General features: G+C 46.4%; 2 protein-coding genes across 2 annotated transcripts in view; both read right to left on the minus strand.

The window, feature by feature from the left end:
• Positions 1 to 3,478, minus strand: part of SMG1 (SMG1 nonsense mediated mRNA decay associated PI3K related kinase) — a 55,127-nt gene extending 51,649 nt beyond the window's left edge. Inside the window, exon 1 of the mRNA XM_079320637.1 lies at positions 3,148 to 3,478. Coding sequence (XP_079176763.1) covers positions 3,148 to 3,236 — 89 coding nt within the window. The 5' untranslated portion in view covers positions 3,237 to 3,478. The remainder of the gene's footprint in view (positions 1 to 3,147) is intronic.
• GDE1 (glycerophosphodiester phosphodiesterase 1) overlaps positions 1 to 24,142 on the minus strand; it is a 166,489-nt gene that overhangs the window by 12,484 nt on the left and 129,863 nt on the right. The gene's annotated exons all lie outside the window — the stretch shown is intronic.

Genomic DNA, 24,142 nt, shown 5'->3' on the forward strand with positions numbered 1-24,142 from the left:
TGTCTCATCAAGTCATGAGGACCAGGCAGTAACTTGGTCTGAGCCCATGCTAACTGAAATTAACTCCTAACACTGACTATGTTGTAGGAGAAGGACACACGCCACTTTCATTATTTCAGTATTAAAACCAAATAGGACACTCTTGGAAATATGCTCAATGTGAAAGATGTTGTTTTACACTTTTTCACATCACCCCCTGCTAACCTGCATTTATGATAGGAGAGACAGAGAGGTCCTGTTAATTAAAATCTTATCTTCCTTTTCACACTTTCACCTAAGAATGCCACGGTGCCCTCTGTACTTGCTGACCTGCTACCCTGCACTCCCACTCCTGCATTTCCTCCCAAAGGGCAGCACTGCTTGTTTCTGTACCTAATTAGCCCTCAGCACTCTAATTAACTCTGTTCACACACAAGGCCTGCACACTGAAGTGATTTTATTTTTTGCCCTAGGAGTTGTAACAGGGAAAATGCAATGAGATCTGTTAAACAACAAGAAAAGAAAGTAAGAAGTAAAGGTCTAGACAGCTGCACAGACTAGGAGAAGGGGTAACAAGATCTTATCAAGCCCTCTCAAAAAACCCTTTGCTGTTCTGTCACATCCATCCAACAACTGTCTACAAAGTTTTTGTGTTGCTGCTCACTGAGTCTGGCACAGAGCAGTGCTCAAACTAACACATCCCCATAGACCAGGGCAGCTTCTCCTCTAACACACACAGCCCCACCTGTACACACTGTTAGAAACCAGCCCCAGTGCATCTGATGGATGACTGCACCCCCACACACACAATAAATCTAACTTTAATTTAAAACTACTTTTCTTTTAAAAAGGCTGTGCACTCCAACTTTCAGTTTCACATTCTTTTCACGAGCTCCAGTGCTGATTACAAAAAAACGAGAGGAATCTTGACCTACTAATGAAAATCAATCTAGTCAGTTTTACACAGGCAAAAAAAGAAACCAACTTGAAAACAATCCATCTGATGATGCACCCATGTAACAGCAGTACCTTTTTTTGCCTTTAGGAACTTGTAATAACTACAATTACTACAGCTTTCACTACTCGGGCCACTTCCTTCACCTCTTCCACGCCCATCAGAAAGCATTTACTGGCAGTATCACCTGAAGTAAATGAAACTAACAGCCAGCAGAAAGGGGAAGGAAAGAATACGTGGGTATATTGGTGCTGTGGAGTTTGTCCAAGATTGTATTTCAAATTATGAAAGAAATATAGACCGTCAATTTTATGTAACAGATCTCCTTTCAATCGTCCATGTGAATCACTTTTTAAAATTAGTTAACAAAATCAGCAGACTGATTTAATCTCTGCACTGGCCTTAAATCTATAGTGTAAACTCAGATTTCCCAACACCACACTTTCTAAGATGTAAAAAAATGGAGCACTGCATGTAGATGAAAATGTGCTGTGCTTTGGTTTCTGATTCCTTGTATCCCCCACCATTCAAAAGAGTAACATTTAAAGGAAAGGATAAAGAGAAACTCAGAAAATTCTGTATCAGGACCAGTGTAGAGGTGTTGGCTATTCCTTAGCAGAGGCTCTTGATGGAAGCAGAATGAGGCCCTATCCATGCTGAGGCTGCCACACTTCCCTGCTGCTCTCAGAGCTTTGGTTCTGCTGTGGCTTTGTGGACAATTATTTTAGCAGCCCAGGTCACTAGAGAGCTAAGGACCAAAATTCTTAAACCAAATTCTTAAACCTGCCTTATTACCAGGGAAACATTTCTGCAGCTGCACTCTCACCCCTAACACTACTGAACCCACTGTAGGCAATACTCCACTGGATAAAATCAGCTTCCAACCCTCCTAAGATGCGTTTTTCAGATGAAAAGATAGAACTCATGACATATTCATATATCCAACAAAAATGCTCTTATAGAAGTCATCTGCTGCAAAGACACAGCCAATTTCTTCCAGGTGGAAAGGTCACAAGTTATGGACCAGAATTACAGAATGCAGCCCGGAAAACTGAAGGGAACAAGTAAGTGAGGACTAAGAGACCAGTCTTCTTAATTCTCTCCCCCCAAAAAAACAGATGCTCTAATAAAATGTCACAAATGAGGTCCACAAATTCTTAAGTGAGGAAAAAATAGTAAATTATGGGACTAAGTATTTCCATCACAGAAGAAATTCGAATTTAAATAACCATGCCCCATCCACGGTTAAGAATTGAACAGCCTCAAGCACTGGCCACAGAGGCTGTGCTGCTAACTGTTCAAGCAAAAAGAAAGCTGCTTTCACAATAAATGCTAAACTGACCTTCATATTCACCCAATTTTTCTAACCCAAACTGATTGGGACCATTACCTGTCAATATATTCCCAAGCACGTGCCACTCTGCTCTCTACTGGAAAGTTTGTAAGCAGGGTCCCATGTTGTGTTAAACTTCCAAAAACACTTTAAAAAAGCCTCAAATCCACGTATTTTTAAAAACATCTAAGAAACGCCAAATTTATTTCGGATTTCTACGTTACAATTCTGATGCTGAAAACAGCAAGGCTGAGCAGTACAGTAAATACACTGGCATGAGATATATTAGAAGTAATTAAGACCTGAAATACACTCTGTATATATAACTAAAGAAGTCAACAGACGCTAAATTTCACTAAAAAGTGCCAGGTGTAAACACACACAAAAACTTACAATATATTTTAAGCAGGCTTGGGTGAGGGCGCATATAGATCAAGTACAGTCCCGAGATTTAAAGACAGAATTAAAATAAACAAATAAATCTATGCAGCATGATGCTAACCCTTAAAAAAACTACGAGCACTCCTTCTACAGGGAAGAAGGGGCTGGCTGTGTTCCAGCTGGAAAACAGGCTGAAAATGCGGGAGCCGAGCCCGCAGCGCTGCCCCCGGCGCAGCCCCCCGCCCGCGGGCGGCGCTGCCCGCAGCCCCACAGCGGCACCGGCCGCTCCGGTACAGGCCGCGGCAGCGGGGCCGGGGGTGCCGGGCGCGCTCCCGCCCCGCCGAGCGCAGCCGGTGCGGCCCCGTCCCGCCGCCTGGGCCCGCCCGCCCTCCCGCGCTAGGCCCGGCCGCCAGGAAGTGGCTCCGCCGCCGCCCCGCTGCCCCAGGCCCGGCCCGCCCCGCTCGCACAGCCCCGCGCCCCCGGCCCCGGCCCTGCCCACCTGGGTTGCCAGTCATTCCAGCCCCGCGGGTGGTAGTGCTGCCTGCTGCCGGTGCCGCTCAGCCGAGACCCCGGGGCTCTGCGGCTCATTACCTTGCCCGAGACGGCATGGCCGGCCGGGCAGCGGCGCGGGACAGGGCGGAGGAGCGGCGGGAGCAGGAGGACGCGGGCGGAGAGGCGCGGGCGGCGGCTCGTCACTCGCGCTCCGCGGGCGGTGCTGCTGTCTCACAGCGCAGGGAGGGGACGCGGCCGCCGCGGCTGCTCCGGCTGCTGCCCGGGCGCGCGGCACGCCGGGATGGCGGACATGAGCCGCCCGCCCCTCCGCGGGGCACGCCGGGAGGGCGGGCACGGGGCGCGGGGGCGGCGGCTCCGCCTCCGGCGGCCGCGGGACGGGATCCCCGCCCGGGGGGTCCCCGCTGCTCTCCGCCCGCGCCTCCCCCGGGAGCGGCTGGCCGCCGGCGGCACCGCCCGGGCGCGGAGAGGGGTGTCGGCCGCCGGCGCTGCGGGGAGTCGGTGACAGCCCCTCTGCTGCCGGGGGACTCTGTGCCGGGGGGCGGCCGGGGCATCCCAGCGCCGCCGGCGCGAAGGGATCGCGGGCGTTGGAAAAGACCTCTGAGATCATCGAGTCCAACCTCTCTGCGAACATCACCACGTCAACTGTACCATGACACCGAGTGCCACGTCCGGTCTTAAACACCTCTCGGGACGGTGACTCCACCACCGCCCTGTGCAGCCCGTTCCAGTGTCTAATCCTTCGTCATATCCAACTTAAACCTTCCCTGGGCACAGTTTAAGACGATGTCCTCCCACCCTGAGGATAAGGGGATCCTGGGCCCGGAGGGCACCCTGAGGAGCCCCATGGCAGGAGGCGGCGGCTCCCAGTCCCCGGCTGTGAGGGGAGCCAGGGGATCCCGGACCCGGGTCCTGAGGGGAGCCAGGGGATCCCGGGCCCGGTTCCTGAGAGGAGCCAGGGGATCCCGGTTCCTGAGGGGAGCCAGGGGATCCCCAGCCCGGGTCCTGAGGGGAGCCAGGGGATCCCGGTTCCTGAGAGGAGCCAGGGGATCCCGGTTCCTGAGGGGAGCCAGGGGATCCCGGTTCCTGAGAGGAGCCAGGGGATCCCGGTTCCTGAGGGGAGCCAGGGGATCCCGGGTCCTGAGGGGAGCCAGGGGATCCCGGTTCCTGAGGGGAGCCAGGGGATCCCCAGCCCGGGTCCTGAGGGGAGCCAGGGGATCCCCAGCCCGGGTCCTGAGGGGAGCCAGGGGCCGAAGTTCCCAGGGCGTGAGGGGAGCCTGGGGCCGTGAGCCCCGGGAGCACCGGGGCTGTCAGTTCCCGAGCGGGGCTGGACGGCGCACTCTGCCTGCTGCCATCTTCCCTCTCCACGGTCTGCCTGTGTGCCCCAGGCCTCGCTGGAGCCGCAGGGAGCAGGTCCCTCCGAATGGAGCGGATCCCCGGTCCCCACGCTTCTCCCCGCAGGACACATTGCCCGTGCATGAGCGATGGGAGTCTGATGTTCAGCGGCCATCAGCAGAAAGCTGACCAGGCCCACATTAAACACTAACCGAAACCCTAAGGTTTCCCCATCTTCCTCACAGGAAGCTCCTAAAATGCATTTCAAAAGCAAAATAGTGTCTAAGCCCAGACAGGTTCCCATGTATCTCCATGGTTATCCTCCAAAGCTGTCTGCACCGCTGCTGGAAGGGCATTTGATGCACACTGCAGGCAAAACCTTTCTGTTACCAGAAACACACACAATTCCAAGGAGAGAAAGAAGGTCTCCTCCATTTCATAGATATTCTAAGGACATTTCCCCCCCAAAAAGGTGTGTACACAGTTTCTGGCATATTTTTTATTTCCCCTGCAAGACCTGGAAACTTACATTAGCTGATTTGTTAAGTCCAATTCTTGACAGCAGAATATTCCTTAGTTATGAAAAATCGTCATAATTTGGTCATATATTCAGCAAAGAGACATGAGTACACCAAAATCCTTTTTCAATTGCATTATCCGAGTCTTGAGAACCACTACAAGACCTGAGGAGACTTCTGAAATTCTCCTGTGCCTTTTTTCATAATAAACCCCCTCTTCGTATGGCAGGGTTGTGTTGGAGCCTTCCCTCAGACAGATGGATCCTGCCGCCTCCTCGGGCTCTGCTGGGCTGCCCTCATCCTCTCCTGTTGCCTTGCAGTCACTTAGCAATGCCTGCAAGACACTGAGATTTCAAAATCAATTTCAGGACAAAAAGGGAAAAAAAAAAATTGTATCACAAAGCTTCATTTAAAAAAAAATGCCACTTTTATGCAATGACCCCTGACCATCAGTCTGACTTTCAACTGATGTGCATTTGTGTACCTTAAGTGAATTAGTTTTGCAAAACCAATCAATTCCGTGAGCCATAACAGATTTTTTTCCCCCGTCCTTTGTAATTGAGATGGACATCCAGAATTACACAACATGCCACAAAATTATATTCTGTAAGTGTAGCAACAATACTTGCTGCAAATTTGCTGACCCTCCCCAATTAAGACAAGCAAATTCTCTGCCTCACTGATGCAGCAGGTGATTCTTTCCATTTCATTGCTGAGTAGCATCCCAGTGGTAACAAGAATCACTTGAGGGACAAGGTAATAGTAGCAATGTATTTTTAACTACACTTCAAATTAATTCAGCAAGGAGAGGCAAGAAAGCAAACTGGATACTATGACGAACAGCTGCCTGCATCCATCAAGAGTTAAAACCCACAGATTTAGTGTTCAGTAGAGTAAATTTTGTATCAGAAATCCTGTATGCTAGTGGTGAATTTGCTGCAGTCTGTGTGGTCTAATGCAGATCCCTCTTCAGAGTGCAGTTGTCTCCATTTGTAAAATGGATCAGTGATGCTCAGCTTTCTAAACTGCTTTTCTACGTAGCCTTAACTGTAATATATTATATAGCAGCTAAAATAAATGATATTCTAGATTTGTTTCTACAAAGATGATTATATTGTGAAATTTAAATAGTATTAAAGATATCCTTTTAACAGCTCATCGTGATTTGTGAGATAGAGTTATAATTTTTCCTATAGCATTTTCTCAGTAGCAGATTTCAATCAGCCAAAGATGGATAAGGCCATTCAGATATCACACTAGGAATTAAGAAACCCAGGGGAGATGAGGCCAGGATTTTCAAAGCTGCCTTCTAAATTTCAGTCCTCAGGTTTGGAACTTGGATACTGAGTAGCCAGCACAGACATCATCGGGAGCTGTACATTCTGAAGTCTTGCTAAAAAATAAAGTGTTTAAATATGAACCCTCTCAAAATATAAATATGTGTATTTAAAAGAGCTGCATTACATTTCAGACAGAGTCGGTGACACTTGTGCAGAGATGTGCCCTGTGTCACTCTGGGTGTGTGCTCAGTGCACTCCATCAAACTGCCCACATCCCCCTAATGCACAGCTCTGGAGTGACAGACACTGGGAACCACACTTTTCCTGCTTTAGAATTCATGCTAATGATTTCTCCACTGAATACATCAAAGAAAGCTGCATTAATCTGAGTGTTATTTTTAGTTGGAATGAAGTGCAGATTGTATATATTGAATGTGCTGAAATAGGGTGGTAAGCACCATATTGTGTCTTTTACCCATTGCTAATTCATTTCCTTACTAAGCAGTGTGTCTGGAGAAACCAGCATGTGCTGAGGATTGCAAGTCACTCCTGGCCCTTGGCTCTCTCTGATCCATAATAAAGCTACAAATTGAGAGATAAACAATCCCCAGCCATGAGAAGGAAAGAGATGCTGTTTCCTCTCGTGGAAATAGGCCAGAAGCCAAGGAGCAAACCAGTATTTAACTAGAGAAGTACGAGTGTCCTGCCTCTTAAAAATCAGAAAGAATTCCTAGAGGAATTACTCCCTGTACCTGCCAATTCTATTGTTTTGATGGCAGAGTCCAGTTCCTATCAATAATCAACCAAGTTTTCAGTTGAATGGCCCACAGGCAAATTTCTGGGCAGGGCAGCCTCAGAGCAGCCGTGATGTGTGGCTGATGTGTGCAGCAGTGGGAGCAGGGGGTGTCAGGAACACGCTGTCCTCCTGCTGCCACGCGTGCCCAGAGCTCCCCAGGACTCCCACTCTGCTCTCCATTAAAAACCATTAAAAATTACAAGGATCTGCCCACGTCCCTGCCTGCCAGGGACACTGAAATGCTGCAGCCCCTCTTGACACACACCTTGTCTCATCCCAAACTGGAAATTTCCTTATCCTAGCAGGTGTATTGATACAGAAATTCAGCATACAAATAGCAATGCATATTGAACTGTTAGCTCACCACCAGTTTTGTGTTGAAAATAATTTTTGTGTTAAAAAGTCAATATTTTGGTTTGGAATTCCAATTTGAATACCAATAAAAATAATCTTTTACCTTCTTTTATGTGTATAAAAGATTAAGGAAAAATTGTTTTATTTTTTTCTGAGTATTTATAAAGCCACTTTGAATTAAAGTGGGATAGCACATGCAACCATCTGCTCCATTTCCTCAAGGTCTTTTAGAGGATATCTTTTCCTGAACAGTATTCCTCTACAACAGAGCAACAAATAGAAGACATTAAAATTCTTAGAATTTGCTCTCCCAAATTTCCTTATGATTCTTACACTTTAAAACATTTTACATATCCTAGGTGAGAAGTACAACTCCTAGATTTATGTACAGTATGTGAGTAAATATCTGAATTCCTGTCACAGACACCATCCTATCATATATTTATTACATCGTGGGCTACATTAGTCCCTGTTAGTGTGTACAAGCTGTTTTTTCATATTCTGTTTATTAACAGTATGTTTTTCTGTTTATTAAGTGTATACTTCCTTAAATGTCCTAGATATTATTTACATATTACCAACAACAGTCACACGTAACGTACAAACTGAGCACTTCCATTTAAGTGACAGGTTTCTAAACAAGTAATTGTTGCAGTAATTTCAACCTGACAAATACATAACCTAAACCAGTTTCAGGTCTTAAAATATTTAAGTCCTGATCTCCAAGGAAAAATAGTAGAAGAGTGATTTTTTTGTTGATACAAGCAGTCATATCTGTTAAATTTCATCCAGGGTAAAAATGGTGAGATGCCCCAAAGCAGTATTGTCCATGCTGCTTTCAGGAGAGTGGGAACTGCAGCAATCCTTCCCTGAGTTTTGGAATCCAGGCAGAGCTCCTTAGAGGAAAGCCACAGTCTGCCTGCAGTGTGTTACATCACTAAATTGACAGCGTTGTAACCACTCAGTTACAAAAATCTATCCGTGTCTCTGGGAATCCAACTCCGTGGAACAGCTGAATGTCCGATGTGCAGACAGTGCTGGCTGAGAATCGAGTGTGCTTTAACTGCAAGGTGCTCCAGGAGCAGCAGCTCCCTCTGCTCTGCCCTGCTCTGCTCAGGGAGACAGTGCTGGCCTGCCTGAGAGCTTTGGTACCTGCAGATCAGCTCCAGGTGCTGCAAGAGCTGCTGTTCAGCAGCCGTGGGGAGACTGTGCTGCTTGCATTACCCTGAGAGCCTGGGCAGAAGCCTGAGCAGCACTGCACCCTGCAAGAGGGAAAAGCTGAATGGGGCTCACGAGCAATTGCACATTATGAAATGCTGCACGGTGCTGGAGCAGAGCTGGCGTGCACTGTACTGCACTGCAGAGAAAGAGTTGCAGCAAGAAGCAGCTCTGTCTCACCACGATGCCAATAGACAAGACTATTGTGCCGTGAAGCCCTTTTGAAAAATTAATGGTGTACTTGATGCTTCACCTTTCTGGTGAATCTGAGAATTTCCACCTGTTAAAATAACTGCTCTTGCACATAAATTTTCATGCTCTGCAGACCCAAGTTTGTGTCATGTTTGCTGAAAGGGTAATTTGAAAGAGAGTGCCAGGAAAGTATCAAGGCTTTAGGTATAATAAGCCCAGGGAAATTTGTTTGAATGGTGTAATTAATCCAACTTGTTAATTTAGCTGAGTTTGGTGCTTATGCTGATAGTGGAGTGCTATGAAAATGAAAAGAAAAATTGGTCTAAAAGGTGCAGTACAAATAGAAGTGAAACATACAGTAAGCTCCCCCAAGGTATTTATCCTTTAATCTTCTCTAATTTTAATTGCTTTTTCTAGGCTTATTTTCCTACCTGTTTTTTTAATCTTCCAGATCTCAACATTACCAAGTCCTTATCTCTCCATCTTTCCTTGAAGCCTCTGGAAAAGACTTCGATGAGATCAGTAGAGATGTCACTTGAGTCATGTTTCGTGAGACAGCTCAATAACCAACCTTTACGAGAAAAAACACAGTAACAGAGCATGAAAGAGAGGAGCCATGAGTCCAGCAAGAGAGATTTAGCAGCAGATTCTTATCTCTGTGCTCTGACCCAGACAGTGTTCTGTGGGACTAATTTTATGTGTCATGTACAACTAAATTATCTGTAATTTTTACACACATTTCTGAAGCACCACTCAGGTTTTCTCATGGCCCTTCTAAGGGCATTTTTGTGGAAACTCACAGGTTTAGGTGTCAAACCACAAAGCTGGCAATGGGAGCAAAAGTAATTCCTAGAGGATCCATGACTCATCTGCTGGCCAAGGGACTGTGGTAGCTCTGCTTCCATACAAAACCAGCTAAAAAGACAAAATCTTTCACATTTCTGGATATTTGCATGATAATATGATAACAGGAAAATACTCATCAGCAGAAAACAAACTGAGATGGAAAGACTTTTGGGATGAGGATAAAATCAGGATAAACACAGGGAGCAGCAGCAGTTTCTCAGGTTCTTCAGCAAGCAGGGCACTGCAGAGGATGGGCATCCCTGGGACAGCAGCCACTGGCACTTTCTGCAGCAAACCCAGGAGGGTTCCAACTCTCCACAAGGGCAATTGAGGCCCCAGGCACTGCTTGGTTGAATCTCACCTTCATAGTTGTTATTGCATGTTATTTTTGTGAGAAAGGCTGTGTCCGTGTCTGAATAATGACACAATTCAATCTGAATCAAAGGAGGATAAATTGCCTTTTTCTGCCAGAGACATGCAGTGCAAGGGCTCAGTATTCCTTTGAGCCTATGAAAAGCTTGGTGTGGGAGAGCTGTCTAGCATTATGTAAAAGAGAATCTGATTTCCCAAATAACATACACGCATTGTAACCACCAAATCATCTTCCCATAGTGCCCTGTATAAATCACTACAATTTGCAGCTTCTCTAACAACAGCCTTACAAACCACAGCTTCCTTCAAAAGCAGCTTTGACTCATCTCCAGGCCAGGGGGAAAAAATAGCATATGGCTTTGTGCATGAAAAGCACACATTATTCCCATTCAACCTGATTTCTGACTTTTTCTCTGATTTTCAAGGTTTGCTTTTTTTCAGCCTTCATAAAGTTCTTTTAATTCAATTTTTGCATGTTTACAGAGAAAACTCCAAGGATTTACTCAGAAATAAGTGAAAGAAAGACAGCAGATCTCACCAAGTCCTATTGACATGTTCTTTCAAATTTTTATTTTGTCATACTTCTTAGTCCCTAGTACTTGTGATTTCTCATGTACAAACATATTATTCTCTAAACTGCAGCATACCTTAAAGCTTTCTAGACAGAAATTATATTTTTTTCTTACATTTAGAATAGTCAGACCTTGATCAGTTTGGCATCTATAACTTAATACTGTTTCATAATTCTGCTCTAGAAGAGAGCTTCATCTGAAGCAGAATGAGGCCTTAAACAGGGCACATCTCTCTCCTTCTCTTTCTCATTATTTTCCTAGACCACATTTGTTACACTTTTCCCCAGTTCCTTGTAGCACCACCATCCTCCTTACCCACAGCTCGTGCAGCCAAAGCCCTCAGAGCATTACAGCCCTGTTAACAAACATGATCAGCCTTTCATTCAACTAGAAATGCAACATGAATTTACTGGTTTCTTTCACATAAGTTCCTTTAAATTCTTGTTTGAGATATTAATTAGGTTGTTTTCAACATATGGTTTGCAATTATTTGGTTCTTTCAGTTTCCTGAATTTGTTGTTTCACAGTCTTACAGATATGGCAATCCTTCAGAATGAATAAAATTAACCTTGCAGTAATCACTAATGCACAAAGATAGTGCTTCATCATGGTGGTTTTTCTTGTTATTTCTGTTCACTGAATATGAAAACAGTGGCTGTTTTGTTCTCTCAGCTCATTCATTCAGATGTTTTTGTAAAACACTGACACTAGAAGCTGCCCTGCATTTATTCCATGTCTGATGTGCCATTAGTTAAACACCTACTCTCCAGATAAATGGAATTTAGCTCCAAGCGTGCAGACCCAGTCCACCAAACCCTTAATGACATGTTTGCAAATCCATAAATCCTGGCTGTAAGCTTTCACCAACACACAGCTGAAGAAAAACCCAAGCCTTTAAATACCCAGAAGAAAACCCATGATGAGACCAAAAAGTGTCTCTGAGAAATGCAGCCATGTGAACCAGAGGTGCACAAGGAATTGCTGTTTGGGCACAGATACCCCTGTGAAATTAAATCCCATCTGTGGTGGGTACATACACACATTTCTATGGATACTAACTGCATCAACATAATTGGCTTCCTTCAAATCTGGGATCCAAGTTGAAAACAACAAATCTGAGTGAAATATATCCTTTACCTTTTGAACTTCACAAGATTAAAAATGGCACTGAAGCAAATCACAAAGCAGCCCCTCACTGCTGAGACACACTGAAATGAACTGCTCAGGGGAGATTTCTAGTGCATGTCCCTCCTCTTTTCCTTCTGCACTGCCTGTGTGCTGGCTCCAAAATGCAGAGGGGGATTTTGGGGTGCACATCCTACAGCAGCCCAGCTCTGGGTTGTACTGAGCCAGCCACAGTGCAGCACATGGAAACAGCCCCATGCACACCAGGGAGATGCACATCAGCATTTTACAGCAATTTCATGTGCAGCCAACTGATGTTATACATCACTGAGCAGAGGGTGATTTGCATAAGTGACAGGGGATGTGTGAATCCTTTGGGTTTCCCAAACCCTACTTCATTAGAAATCACGTGCCTTAGTAAAATATGTAAATTTGAACATTTTTGTTCAATGACAGAATTGATTCACTACTTCATTTGATTTATTTTTTTATATTCTGTTTGCTGGGTTCAGCTGTTCCTAGTACCTGTTGAATATTTATGGCCCTGTGGAGCACTAAGGTGGAGATTTGGAGACTGTGGCTACTCACAGATTTCTGGGTACAGATGGACTCTGACTGACATGGGAAGGTAATGGATCCACTGTCCTTGACATATTAATGCAAACTGGAACTGAGGATTAGGCTGATATCTCAGATTGTGCACTGGAGTGGGGAAACAGGGCAGGGAGCTGGGAACTGCAGCTTCAGCTGCCATCTCAGCATGACCCACAGAGCTCTAATTCCCACTTGGAACATGGGACATGGTTATTTCATAGGCCACCCTATTTCTTTTGCCTGCTTGCTTGCACCCACTTTGGATCTTCCCATGGTATTAAGTCCCTGCTGGACCATTTCACAAGGATCCTTCTCCCTTGTGTCTCAGAAGGAAGATGCTCTGGTGTGCTTAAACCCTTCAGCCAGCAGTGACTGCTTTCCTGTGCAGCTCCTGTAAATCCTGAGTGATGACTTCTCATGTCACATTCAAGTCTCAGCCTCCAAACAGTCCCCACTGAAGACACCTTTGTGTAGCCTGCCCTGGGAACCATGCTGTGTCAGCTCATGGGGGCTCAGCACAGACAGTCCCTGGCATAGCCAGGCTGGACATGCAGGTGAGCAGCCAAAATTTAAACAGCACTCCTTGTTCTGAGGAGTGAGTTATGAAATACACATTCCTTGTGGGGCACTGGGGAGCTGCTAAATGAGTTTGTGATAGTCTCCATAGCAATGGGAAAGCACACTAAGAGGAGAAACCACAAAGAAGATGTGTGCCAGAGATATGTCTCCTTGACAACAACCCAGAGCTGCCTGGAGGAGCCAAAGCTGGATCCTCATGTCCTTCTCTCTGAAGTGACTCAGGACATCAGGAGGAGCTGCTCTTAATAAAAGCAACAAGCACCAAGACAAGAATAAATTAAACCACTAACACTGATTTACATGAGTTAGAAATATATGTCTGGGTGTATCAGTTCATTTACATACCTATATGAATCATGGGTGAATTTTATATATTCATATGCTGTGAAGTCAAGTGTTCAGAAATTATCAGTCTTACTCTAGGCCATGCAGCTGTCTCTGGTTCTCCTGTCTCTTTGCCTTTCAAGATATTCCTTAACAACATGATCAAGGAGATTTTTCTTGTAGGACCCATGCCTTGCTCAGCACAGTGGGCAGATGATGCTCACTGAATTGTTGAGTCAATATTTTGCCTTTTCCTTGTTCTTCAAGAACTTGCCTCAGGCCTTCTTTATTTCATGCAGTGCAAACATACTCACAAAGATGGAATAAATTCCCTCATGACAATTTCTGCAGCAGTTATTACAGCAACAAAGTTAAATGCTACCAAACTGGAATAATGCTAAAAATATCAGCAAAAAAACCCAAAAACCAAAAAACCTACAGCTACAAAGGCAAAAACCAGGAGACAGCAAGCCAAAATTTCTCCAGCTGTGCCACTCACCAGCTTGCCTGCAGCCAACAAATCCAGCTGTTACTTTTGCTCTCATGTCTCTTCTATTTGCCCAGATTTTGATGTGTTACTCCAGCCTGGGACTTCTGGAAGGTCCTCCTCACATCTTGCTGAGTGCTCAGCCCCTTCAGGGAGAGCCTGAGGTGGCTGTGTGCTCTGTAGAGGAACTACAGCCCTTGGGGGGATCTAAAAAAAAAATATTCTTAATTAAGTAATACCCAAACAAGCAGATCATCATCCAGTTTAGTGCTGGGTTCTCCCAGTGACCTTTGGCACTCATAAGAGATATTGCTGCACAGACATGGGAATGTAATTTTAAAACAAAGTGGAGGCCCTGTTTTCTTTTTCAATCTGCTGCTGAATATTAAGTGAAGTCCATACCATGGGTTATTGAATGAATGGTGAAGGTAAAGCATGGTATTTTCAGGCAGAGTATTGCAACACAGGAAGTTCTGTCACTTTAAATTAAATTAAAATCCTAGCTGAGTTGGTAGAAGTATTATTGAAATTAAATCCTATTGTTTCCCTCATCTCGTTTATAATTAAATGAAGTAATTGCTCTTTGATTGTTTAGGTGATTTAAAATTAATTTCATTGTTATCCTACTGCATTTATTAGCTGACAGAGGCAAATCTCCCAGGACCATTGAATAGCTCTGGCTGTGATCCTCCTCCCTCCCTCCTTGCTGACTCTTCCTTGCCTTGGAGTTTGCAATATTCCCTGGAAACCGGGAAAAGCCCATGAATTCCCCCACAGTAATATCAGCAGAGAGGACTTTAGAGTTTGCTGCCAGCAGTCAGCTTTTAAAAAAGTAAAGGAAGGAAAAGAAGGCAAAGGCAAACTGCAGTGAGCACCTGGGCTGGGCAGGCTCCGTGCTGGAGGTTCCCCAGGCTGGCTGAGGAGCTCTCCCTTCCTTTAGGGCAGCTGCTGCTCAGCCCTGCAGGTCCTTCTGGACACAGCTCACCCCTGGCAGAGGGAAAGGAACACCAAGGATGAATTTGCTGAGAGCTGGGCTCATCCTACACTTGTAATTGCAGGGACAGAATGAGGTACAACCACATTGACTTTGGGCTCACCCAGCACATTTTCTGCTAGCAGTCAATGCTGTTACTCCCTGATCCTTCTGAGCATATTTTTCATTTTCTACACAAAACAGCAGATTTTTATTGCACTTAGCCCAAAGCTGCATACACTGCCCTACTCCCTCAGGAACTTTTTATTCCAGAGACTATGATGTCATCAGTGACTGGCTACTCTGGACACTGTGTGCAGACACTTGTGTGCCAAGTGAAAAAAGAACAATGACAAGACTTCTCTAAGGGTGCCAACGAGACAGACTGTGGCATGAGGTGCCTGCTTGGGAAGCCAATTAAACCCACAGTGCTTGGAGAGGGCTCAGAACACTTGGTGGGACAACACAACACCCCTAAAACAACAGGGGAGGTTTCCTTAATGCCTTTTATCCATGTGGGCAAAGCTGACAGGTTTCAGGTTTCAGATGTAGATCTCACTCCCATTGTGTGAGTAACACCACAAAGATCTACCACTTGTGTCTTGTGCTGAGAAATGTCCCTGTGTCTGCTTTGCTCCAGCCTTGCAGCTCACCATCCTGGGGTATCTTCTGCTGTTGCTGCAACACAGCTGGTTCTGGAGCAGGGAATAACTGCCCAAAATACAGCTCAGCAGGTATTTTTTGTTAATAGAAACAGATTTGAAAGAGGAATCCTAAATATAATAACACCAAACTCAGCATGAAAGAAAGTGCTCATGAATATCCCAGTCTCCAGCTTTGTAAGGGATCAATATTCATTCTGTACCAGATGTGGCAAGAGTAACAATAGTATTAAGTGCTACTCAGGATATTATTAAACTATCAAATAAGAGGAAATTGGAATGCAATTGCTATTGTAGGCCACAGACAGGTCTCAGCCACGTGTGGAAAGATTTTCATTTACAATTAATTCTGTGGTAAGAGTAAGCACAAAGTTTTTCACTTAGCAGGGTGAAAAGGAATTGCACAGGATTTTTGGCCAAGGAAGGGACTCCTCTATAGGGCCCTGTAACAAGGAATTTGTCCCCATACCTCTAAGAGAAATACCTTGCTCTTCCATAGGAAGAATTCCTGAAAGTCTGTTTTTCATTCTAAACTGAAACAAAAACATAGTGCTCCAAGAAAACAGTAACAACACTGTACTCAAGCTCTGCAAGTCTGGGCTTCATTTCTTCAAAACAGCAGCTGGGTCTAGATTTTGCAAATTGTTTAGGTCTTTATAAAAAGCCAAGCTATAAGCCTTGTGGCAGACATCTCTTGTCCAAAATGTATCCCAAAACTGTCAAGAGTGAGGATGTGCCCTGTCACAGAGAGAGAACAAACCTGAATGGTTTCTGGTGAGACCAGAGAAATATGAAATGGAAAACTGAGTTGGAAAGTAAATGAGCACAAGTGAATCAATACATTGCCTGTCACATATAGAAGTGATTTTCAGAGTGATGACAGCTGAAAGTAAAAGAAATTCATGTTTTTTACAGATGCAATCAGGGTCCCTACCTGACACAAATCATTGCAGCAGTGGAATGACTCCAGGGCTGAACCAGGGGCTGATCATTTTTGACAGATGAAAATTTCCCCTTCTCCCCAAGAAGACCAGAGCAGCAGCAAGCACACCCTGCTCTGCATCCTGAAGGGTCTCAGCACTGGCAGCCAGGGGACCCCTGCATTGAACTCCATTGATCAGCATCCCTGCAATGCATTTGTCACCTCTTACCCAATTCTAGCTCCAGCTGTGGGACATCTCCCAGCCCACATTGGAGACTCAGGCTGATACAGATCAGCTGCTGTGTTTTGGATGGGCTTGCAGGGCACAACTCTGGCTGTGCTGGGAAAATTCATGGTTAATTGAGCAGAAAAAGATGTAACAAACATGTTTAGGAAAGATCAAAAGAAAATGTCTGTGCTATTTTTCTATCTCTCTTCTGGAAACCTCTCCTGACTCACTATGCTTGTGTGGGTTTAAAAGCCATGTCCTCTATTTTCACACCTCAGTACCTGCTGTAGGGTGCCAGGGATGAGCTTCTGAGAGCTCCCTCTGATGGGAGGGGGATCAGACCCTCAGGGATTGTCAGAGCTCACCTGAGTGCCTTCCTTTGGCCATGCTGAAAATCACCTGCCCTTACAGAACTGTTTTTGCAAAGCACAATACCAGCTTTCCCCACCTTCTTTTAATTTACATCTTTCCCACACTCTGGGTTTTTTCACCTCCCCTTCTTTCCCCTCACACCTCTCCTTTTCCTCTCTCGCCCAGGTGTTGTACCCTGGTTTTGTTGACCCTGCAGGTCACAGACACCAGGCAAATGAACTCCTAAAGCACCTCCAGCCACAGAAAGACAAACTTTCCCTGCAGCCTGGGAGAGCTTGCCATGGGCCAGCAGGAGAACTGCTGGCTGCCACCCACAGATAATATTACAGACCAAGGTGCTGAGCCCCAACCTGGATTCAGGTTTCTTTAGGTGCCAGGAAGCCCAGATGAGGCTGCAGAATGTGGAGAACCACTCAGGGTGTTGGGGTCCCCCGGGTCCCCCCTCCTGGCTCCAGCTTCTGCTCCCTCCTGCCATGCCCGTGCAATTCTTGCTGTCAGCAGCAGATGGCCAAACATTACCACACATGCATAACATTTACATCCAAAAGGGCACATAACTGGGGAGAAATCACCTTCCCTTGCCAGCATTTATTTATAAAATGGTATATGTACACTTGGCATTTACCTTTCTATATGCAACATTACTGAATGTGTGACAAATGGTGGCACTGATCTCTTTTCCATGCTTTCCAAAGTAAAGAGCCTTAAGCAAACAAATAGTAGGATAAAGCCTTGTCCTAAACCACTTAAACATTATTTCTTATTTCAAATTTATTTTATGATATAGAAAAAAGCCCTCGAGGCCCAGACCCAGCTGCAGCAAACCCAGGTCAGCAGCAGCTGGCAGCAAGTGGCAGAGCTAGAGGCATCTAGAATTTGAATACAGAAAGTGTTTCATTAAACATGTCAAAAGGCCCACTGAGGGGTTGGGTTGGCAAAGATTCATGATTTTAGCTGTTTTGAAGGAGAGCACATAAAGCTGTTCTCTCAGTGTTCCACAAGGATGGAGAAAGGGGCTTTACCTGCACACTTAAGCACAAAATCTGAAAATAATTGCTGTGGGCACAAGCCCTAATGTGACAAACAGGAGAGAAAAGGCAAGGGATTACCTTTCCAGCAGCACATTCCCTCACATGTCTGCTCACACTTGATGAGAGGATGCAAGTGCAGGAACAGGAGGTGCAGCATGTCCTGGTGTTGGGCAGACAGGAATAGGATGTGCCACAAAATGCACAAACAGCCTCAGGTTTATTATTTTTAATTTTTCAGGTTTATCAGATTATGAGACATGTTTACAATTGTACATCAGCTTGGACTCCTGCCATTTTGGAAACCAGTCCCTAAAAGTCCTGTGTGTGTATTGTATTTGTACCTGCAGTAATACATTTCAGGATTTTCTTGCTTTAAAAAAGAGACTGCCAGGGCAGGGAGACTTAAAAGAAATCTTTCTTGAGCTTAATGTATTTACAGTCTTATCAGTAGCTCAGCAATCCAATTTGATCAATGTGAGCAGATACAATTTAAGTACCAGAGTTTTGAATTTGAGAAAATAACTGCTTTTGTCTTCTGAGAGCACTAATTCTAACTGAGGGTATCACTGACTATACAACAAACATAATTCCCCTCTCAGACACCAGCAATTCTGGTAGTCAGCTTTAGACACATGCAATTCTACATTATGTCAGAGAAAACAGATCCTCTGAAAGCAAAATGGCTCACCAAAGAGTAAACAAAGCATCCTGCCAAGGTTTATTGCACCACCTCTCCTTGGCTGTGGATTCAGGATTTCCATAGTGCTTTGAGCCCAAGCCCTTTTTTGATGTTCCAACCAGAGCAAAGCCAGAGGGAAGGTTTGCTTGGCAGAGGGGTGAGGGTGGGGCAGGGCACACAAAAACCCCTGGTGGGATGTCACTGCTGCACACAGGGAACATCAGAGTGCATTCAAAGGGTCCATTCCTGTGTGCCAGGTCCCATGTGCACCCATTGAGAGGAATGGTGCACGTGTCTTTACAAACCTGCTAGGAGATAAGGTTAGCACCAAGAGATAAAAGAAATAATGGGAAGGATTCCAGTGATTGATGGATGGGAAAAGATGTTTGCCTTTACAAACAAAAATAAAATTGGGTAACAGAAGATTAAAGACAACTATGAATTCTATAAGAATTAAAAATTAAAAGGAAGGGTTGTACATTAGAGGGGAATCTCAGGTATCAGGTGTTTGGGCAGTCTGTGCCTCTCAAGTACCTCAGCCCATGGGGAAAGAGAGAGGGAAATGCGGCCGGGAAATTGGGATAAGAGGAGGCAGCATCCTCCAAAAACCTGAGAGATCCCAGGGGAACGCCCCATGGCCTCTCCTTTATTGGAATAAAGCAAAAGGGACTCCTCTGTCTCCTTTTAGGACATGAACCTCTGATGTTTGTGGATGAATTTTCCTGACAGGCCCATTCCCCCATCAGCCCCACTCCCATCCCCATCACCTCAGCACAGTGGCTGCTAAGCAACTACAGGCAGCACTTTGGAGAGAATGCCAAAAATAGTCCCCAGCAGGCAAGAGAGCCCAGCAGACACAGCTGGTGACATCAAGGGCTCACTGCTGCCCAGGGACACTGCCCTGTGCCACTGTCACTGCCCCTGGGACACTGTCCCACTGCCCCTGTGCCACTGTTCCACTGCCCTGGGCCACTGCCCCTGCCCCTGTGCCACTGTCACTGCCCTGTGCCACTGTCCCACTGCCCCTGTGCCACTGTCACTGCCCTGTGCCACTGTCCCACTGCCCCTGTGCCACTGTTCCACTGCCCCTGTGCCACTGTCACTGCCCTGTGCCACTGCCCCACTGCCCTGTGCCACTGTCACTGCCCCTGTGCCACTGTCCCACTGCCCCTGTGCCACTGTTCCACTGCCCCTGTGCCACTGTCACTGCCCTGTGCCACTGTCACTGCCCCTGTGCCCCTGCCCCACTGCCCCTGGGACACTGCCCCTGTGCCACTGTCACTGCCCTGTGCCACTGTCACTGCCCCTGTGCCACTGTCCCACTGCCCCTGTGCCACTGTCCCACTGCCCTGTGCCACTGTCACTGCCCCTGTGCCACTGTCACTGCCCTGTGCCACTGTCCCACTGCCCCTGTGCCACTGTCACTGCCCCTGTGCCACTGTCACTGCCCTGTGCCCCTGCCCCTGTGCCACTGTCCCACTGCCCCTGTGCCACTGTCCCACTGCCCTGGGCCACTGTCACTGCCCTGTGCCCCTGCCCCTGTGCCACTGTCACTGCCCCTGTGCCACTGCCCCTGTGCCCCTGTGCCACTGTCACTGCCCTGTGCCACTGTTCCACTGCCCCCCAAAGCCTCCCATGGCCCAGAGCTGCCCTGCCCTCCCCAGGGACTGGCACTGGGCACAGAGCAGCCCCTGGCACACCCTGCCCTGTGCCCAGCCCCAGCCCCTTCCCTGCCCACACTGGATCCCTGCCTAACACAGCAAGGAATGCAAAGAAGCCCCTGGGCCAATCTAGTGTTAGAATGAGCAATTTGATTAAACTGACAAGATCATGCACACCACTGGAAATGACAAATGACACCTACAGACACAGAACAAATGTGCACCTCCCTCTGTCTCTTCCTGTTGTTTCCAGAAGCTGAAATCACTTTGGTACCTCATCTGTACCCAGTCCAGTTTGCCTCTCTCCTACCACTGGGATGGCACAGAACATAAAAAAAACACACAGGAACAGGTCTCCATATACTTTGTGCAGCAGTGTTTGAAGTTCTAGGCCTGGGAGAGGGAGAAATGGCAGGAAGGAGCCCTGTGTTTTACCTGTTTGATAAAAGCACATTGCCCTCATCCCAAGGGGAGAGCCTTCTCTCCATCAGCTCATCCCTGCCCAAAGTGGGCCACTATACCTTTTTTGGGGAGTGAAAAACCACTCCAGTGAACTGCAATGCAAGAATCCCCCCACTTTGTCCACTTCTCCTCACTTTTAGCAGCAAGGTATTTCTGGAGCACACCCTTCATGACTGCAGCCCCTCTCTAGCCCCCTCAACCACATCAGGGAAATTATGAGAATGAAAGGGACCCCCCAGATCCCCTTTCCCCAGGGTGTTTTGGGCCAGGTCTGCTCTCTCAGAGCACCATGGGCTCTGGCAGGGTTGAAGGGGAATGGAGGGAGTGTGCTCCTGTCAAGAGCTGTGGGCAGAAGGGTTGGTTAGTCACAGGCATTGAGCAACAGCCTCTTTCACCTCCTTGCAACACCAACTGCAGGAACAGGAAAGTCCAGGCAGGTGCTGCCCTGCACTTAAGGATTATTTTGAATAATGAATCCAAAAGATGTGTTTAACTCCTTGAAATACCACTTTCTTTTAAAGCAGAGCCCCAAGATCCTGGGTAAGTTATATTCAAATTTGCTTGAGTACAAAATCAGCAGCAAGAGCTCCCTGCTTCAAACCAGCAAAGAACAGTGACATACAGGGGTCCCTGGGAACTGGGACAGCTTAACTCAGTGTTCTTGGCAACCCAGGCAAATACCTTAGCACACATTCTCCTGCCTCATGTCTTCTTCTAAAAAAGCAGGACAAAGCCTCAGGCACCAGCCTTGCAAACTGCTCCCACATCACTTCCCTTGGAGGCACCTGGGATGGTATTTCCCCTTCTCCAATAAGCTGCTGCTACGAGCCCAGGGTGCAGCTCTTATGGCAGGTGATGTTTCCACCTGCAGCCAGCACACATGACAGGGATCAGCTCCTCTGGAGCCTGGAAAGGAACCCCAGGAGAAGGCAGCAAGATCTGATGAGCAGCAGGTGGCTCCCAGCTGGCACTGAACTGTTTGCTCTTTCTAGGACCTTCCTACTCCTCAAATGGAGGAAGGGCAGAGATAGAAACCAAATTTTGATGTTTTTTGTAGAGAAAGTGGCCTCTCTGCAGCTGGGCCATAAATTTCCCTGAGCATAAGAGGAATGGGGGTGCATATGTCTCCCAAATACCAATGTCATTTTCAGAGGGAATAAAACCTAACTGATCTCTAACATGCAGCAGGTAATTTCAATGCCTTTTGTACATCAACACTACTAGTGAAACAAACCCCAGATTTGAGTATGTGTCAACACATTGGTGACTCACACACTCTCACACACACAGAGTTGCAGACTCTGAATTATCCAGAAGCTTTCTGCTCAGCACTTTTCATCCAGCAGTGATAGAAATATCTCAGCTGGAAATCCTGGTGCATCCCCAGTCTTTCTTGTTCTTGCCCTGAAGCTGAGGTTTCAGCATGTTTGGAAAGAGATTTCCAAGTGGGAAATACCAAATGTGTCAGCCACACATATGCAGCATTGGAAACCTCAAGGCACCAGCTGCCACTAAACCTTGCTACAAACCAGAATGCAGAGGGCTCAGCCAAAACAGGAGGTCTGTAAACATTTTTTAGCAGGCTTGTTGTGACCCTTCCTGACCATCCCTGCCACTCAAGCACACTGAGCACTCCTTGGGAAAATGGATCTGCCTGGCACTCAGGATGCCCAGCCTGTGGTTGCAGACTGCCACAGCTTCACTTGTATTTGCTGCTGCTCTTAACAGCTTACTTTGAATGAATCATCACAAAAAACTGAGGGTTTGATACCTCACAGCTGTGAAGTATAAAGAAAAACCTTCGTAGATACCTTGCACCATAAATGTATTTGTCTGTTCTGGTCTATATCTAGGTGATAAATGAAGACACTTGAAAGAGCTTCTTAATCTTTGAAAAGCAAACCAAAGCCAATAATCCTTTCTAGTTTTATTATACCATCCATCCAATTTCCTTTGCTGTGCTTCCAAAAGCATTGGTGGCAGATGGGCAGCCTACAACTTCCAGCCTGGCTGGGTTTGCTGGGGGGTTCATTGCAGGGCAATGGAGCAATTATCTCCATTGTGCTGGCCTCAGACTCCACAGGTCTGGAAATCTTTCTCAAGGCAAACCTCTGACAAAATCTCATCTCAAACCAGAAAATCCAGACTGACCTTAATGTATATAAATATCTCTAAGGAAGGTACCAAGAGCATGGTGCCAGATTCTTCAGTACTGACCATAAACTAAAACACAGGAAGTTTTCTTCCTCAACATGAGCAAGAATTTCTTTACATTGAGGGTGGCAGAGCACCAGAACAGGCTGCCAGGGAGGCTGTGGGGTCTCCCTCTACAGAGACCTTCAACACCTACCTGGGTGCATTCTGTGTGACCCTGCCTGGACAGGGGGATTGGACTGATGCTCTCCAGAAACCCCTCCCAACCCTAAATATTCCATAATTCTACTAGATACAGCTCTACAAAGCACCCTCATCTCCTGGGGAATCTTTCTTTGGTGATTCTCACAAGTCCCAGGCATCCACATCAGTCTGCAGCCACCCACAGCTCTCTGAGCACCCAAACCCACCCACAGCTCTCTGAGCACCCAAACCCAGTGCACAAAGAGGACCTACCACCATCACAACCCCAAATGAGGTGGGAGGATGCCACAGAACCAAGAGCCTGTTGCTAAGCTTCATTTTCCCTCTGGGGTCCACCACGAAGCCTCTTCAATAATGGCTTTATGTCTCCATCAATCTTATTTAAACTTCAGCACAAATAAATTGCAGCACATCCAGAGTCCCATAACAGCACTCTGACTCACCCAGTCCCAGCAGACATCGTATATTAAATTAGTTTTGGAATGTATTCAAAGCAACTGTTCCAGCTTTTTCAGCTGAGAACTCCCCGTGCTGTATGTTAGGGGAGAGCAGAGCAGGATGTCAACCCCAGACACTTTGGGCTGGGTTATGGGGTTGGATTGGCATTGAATTCCCCCCTTGCTCCCAGCCTGGCTGCAGCAAGGATTTCCTGTCTGGGACCATTTCCACCGTGGGTCCCCATGGTTGCAGACCTAGAGAGAAAGACTGGGAGTTGTGGTCTTAATCTATCACAGCATGTCCTTCAGAAAACCAAAGATGTATTCTTGAAATAATTCAGTATTGTCCAGAGCATGCAGTCCTTTATGACTGAAAGCAGTTGAAGACTGAATTCCTTTCCAAAGGGTCCCATCTTTGTAATTCAGGGGCTTGTTGGATGCAAAAAACAACAAAAAATCCACAAAAAAACCACGACAGCAACAAAAAACCCAAACAAACAAAAAGAACTAAAACCCAAACCAAACACCCCTCCCCAAATAAAACTGCTCCCAAACCACAGAAAACAAAAACCCCCAAATCCTGGTGTTTTCTCCTTTGCTAGAGGC

This window comes from Erithacus rubecula (genome assembly GCF_903797595.1).
Source record: "Erithacus rubecula genome assembly, chromosome: 17".
In the NCBI taxonomy this organism is placed as follows: domain Eukaryota; kingdom Metazoa; phylum Chordata; class Aves; order Passeriformes; family Muscicapidae; genus Erithacus; species Erithacus rubecula.